Source organism: Montipora capricornis, chromosome 12 (genome assembly GCF_036669925.1).
Source record: "Montipora capricornis isolate CH-2021 chromosome 12, ASM3666992v2, whole genome shotgun sequence".
In the NCBI taxonomy this organism is placed as follows: domain Eukaryota; kingdom Metazoa; phylum Cnidaria; class Anthozoa; order Scleractinia; family Acroporidae; genus Montipora; species Montipora capricornis.
Genome location: NC_090894.1, coordinates 29174938 through 29177437, shown reverse-complemented (window position 1 = coordinate 29177437; position 2500 = coordinate 29174938). Strand labels below are relative to the sequence as shown.

The following is a 2500-nucleotide window of genomic DNA, read 5'->3' as shown; positions in this document are numbered from 1 at the left end:
ATTTGTCGAAGCGTTTCACCCACCTTTACAACCGAATTTTGTGTTGATGGATCAAAGTGCTCCAACATCTGGACTTCACTTTGCCATGAAAGGGCGTACATTTCGCTCATGAGATAAATCAGGATAAATACATGTGTATAAGATTCATGGGGATAGACATTTTTTCAATCAAATAGCTTGGTACCATGGCGTCACGTAAGTTGACACTTTAAAATTCAAAATGCTGTACATTCGAAACGAAAGGCGTCACGGAACTGGAAACTTAAAAAAAAGATTTATTTCTAGGTCATCTTCAACCTCCTATAGTTAAAAATTCAGAAGAACTTGATGATGTCACCGTGAAACCATCTGTAGCTTGACAATCACGTGGTACTTGAACCTCAAAGCTTTGTTTATCTCTTCAACGGGCTAAAAATTCCAACTGATGTCTGGCTTTGCGTTCCTCCTACGGCTTCATTAAACGCGTAAATGGGCTCACTTGGTCGGTTAGAAACAAAACATGAAAGCTGCGAGAAGTAACTGTTGTAACAATTAAAAAACTCACCTCAAGTCACAGAACTTTATTCTTCACAGATCATCATCGGCAAACAAGAGGCACCCAATTAAGCATGTCGTTTCGTCCTCGCCAACTATCGGCAAATCATCGTGCTGCTTACAGAGTCCGGACTTTGGTACTCTCTGTAGGCGGATTGCCTCCGAAGTGTATTCTATTGTTACCTACATATTCTTCGGTAAAAGTAACACGATGGCAGTAGTGACTACGCGCATGCGCAGTAATCACAAAAACACCTTCCATTTTGCCTCCACTACTCCACAACAATAATATTTGGGTACGTTGGCCAGCCAAGCCACCGTGCCATTTATTTTGCATTAAAATGGATACAAAACAGTTACACATCAAAATTAATGTATATAAAGAGAAGAGCAATGCATCAGAGACGGACACGAAAACCCCTAAAAACCAGCAGTGGTGCGACCATAGGGGTTCTAGGTATTCTTATTGAAAAACACTATTTACAATGAAAAAGAATGCTATCATGTACAGCCTAACAAAGGTATACAACACTTTTTTTCAGCCCGATATATAACAATAAACGAAACTAGACTGGTGCAGTCGTATGCGGTGAAGCCTGACCGTGGAATGACTTAGCCTACCAACCCCGCAAACTACAAACCTACATGGAGATCCCAAAAAAAGACTGCAAACCTAACAAGGCTCACCAGGCCTCTGATATGAGACGGCAAAATAGCAACTTATGCTAAGTTAAAATGATCACAAATTACATTTGTCGTTTAAGAAGAACAACTGAAAAGTTACTATCTCCCTTGCATCTAAAAATAACTCATTTTAATTGGTTTTGACATTTTCATCTGTAATTGGATGGCAAAAGGATAGCATGTGCATCCAATTCTTGTCAGCATAATAAATTATTGTTTGACACAACAAAATGCCAACAAATAGTATAAAACTGTCAACATTAATTTTTAGGAACTTACCAAATCAGCAGAGGGGTGGCAAAATGGAAAATAGGCAAGACTAACAGGTTTTTAAGCCCCTTAAATGGGTGACATGTAATCATAACGTTATCAGATTGAAATATCAAAAATAGTTATACATTGTACCACCTATAGGTTGTAAAAGACATTCAAAGTAATTGCATAAAAACCAAGACATGGCCAGGGTTATTAAGAATTTCAGTTAGTACCGGTAAGCAATATAGAGATGAAACTGTCAACATCAAAAAAAAAAAATCAGTCAGACAATTAATTGTTCAGTTATTATCAAAATAGATGAAAATCGACATTTTTTGCCATTTGACTGTCTAACTATGATTAGTTTTTTTCGCTAAGGAAATCCTGGAAATTTAAGGTGGGGACATACGGCCAGTTTTTGAGAAAAAGGCCTTTGAAATGTCTAGTTTCCAGTTCCCCCTCCAAGACCTTGGCCAATATATTTAGCATTTTCTCCTGATTTGTTTGATTTGTCTTTTACTTGTTAGGTAAAATTACATTTTACATCAATTGCAGTGACTAACACTTCAGAAGAGATATCCTGTTACTTTGATTGCACACATTTCAAAATCTTGATCATTTCTTCGGGAAACTGTAGTAAGCCCCCTTCAAAGGTGGTTTGTATTAAAAGTGGACGAAGGCCAAACCCTTATTAATTATCAGAAAATAATTGTCCACATGGCACTTGGAAGGAATGCCACCACAAGGCAGTCATAACACTGAATTAAAGAGAAAATGTCTCAAGGTGGCACTATTTGTAGTAATGCCACCACAAGGCAGTGATAAGAGAAATGTCAAAATGTCAAAGCTTACACAGCTTTTCTAATAGGCTCTTGTGGATTGCTGCAAGACATGCCTTATGATGAATCTTTTTCTTTTGATCCTCAGGATTTTCATTTTCAAAGTTAGTGGGTATAGTGGACTTACTTTTCCATTCACATGCTCCTAACTGAAACACTTCCACTGATAACTCTCTTGAAGACGAGTC

The 2500-nt window shown here is 37.7% G+C and overlaps 2 protein-coding genes across 2 annotated transcripts in view; one reads left to right on the top strand and one right to left on the bottom strand.

Annotated features, from left to right (window-relative positions):
- LOC138026166 (dehydrogenase/reductase SDR family member 7-like) overlaps window positions 1-2500 on the top strand; it is a 36927-nt gene that overhangs the window by 9295 nt on the left and 25132 nt on the right. The window lies entirely within an intron of this gene.
- Window positions 821-2500, bottom strand: part of LOC138026537 (kelch-like protein 3) — a 3419-nt gene continuing 1739 nt past the window's right edge. The window contains exon 1 of the mRNA XM_068873924.1: window positions 821-2500. This exon is cut by the window's right edge and continues 1739 nt beyond it. Within this exon, the coding sequence (XP_068730025.1) occupies window positions 2315-2500 (186 nt within the window). The 3' untranslated portion in view covers window positions 821-2314.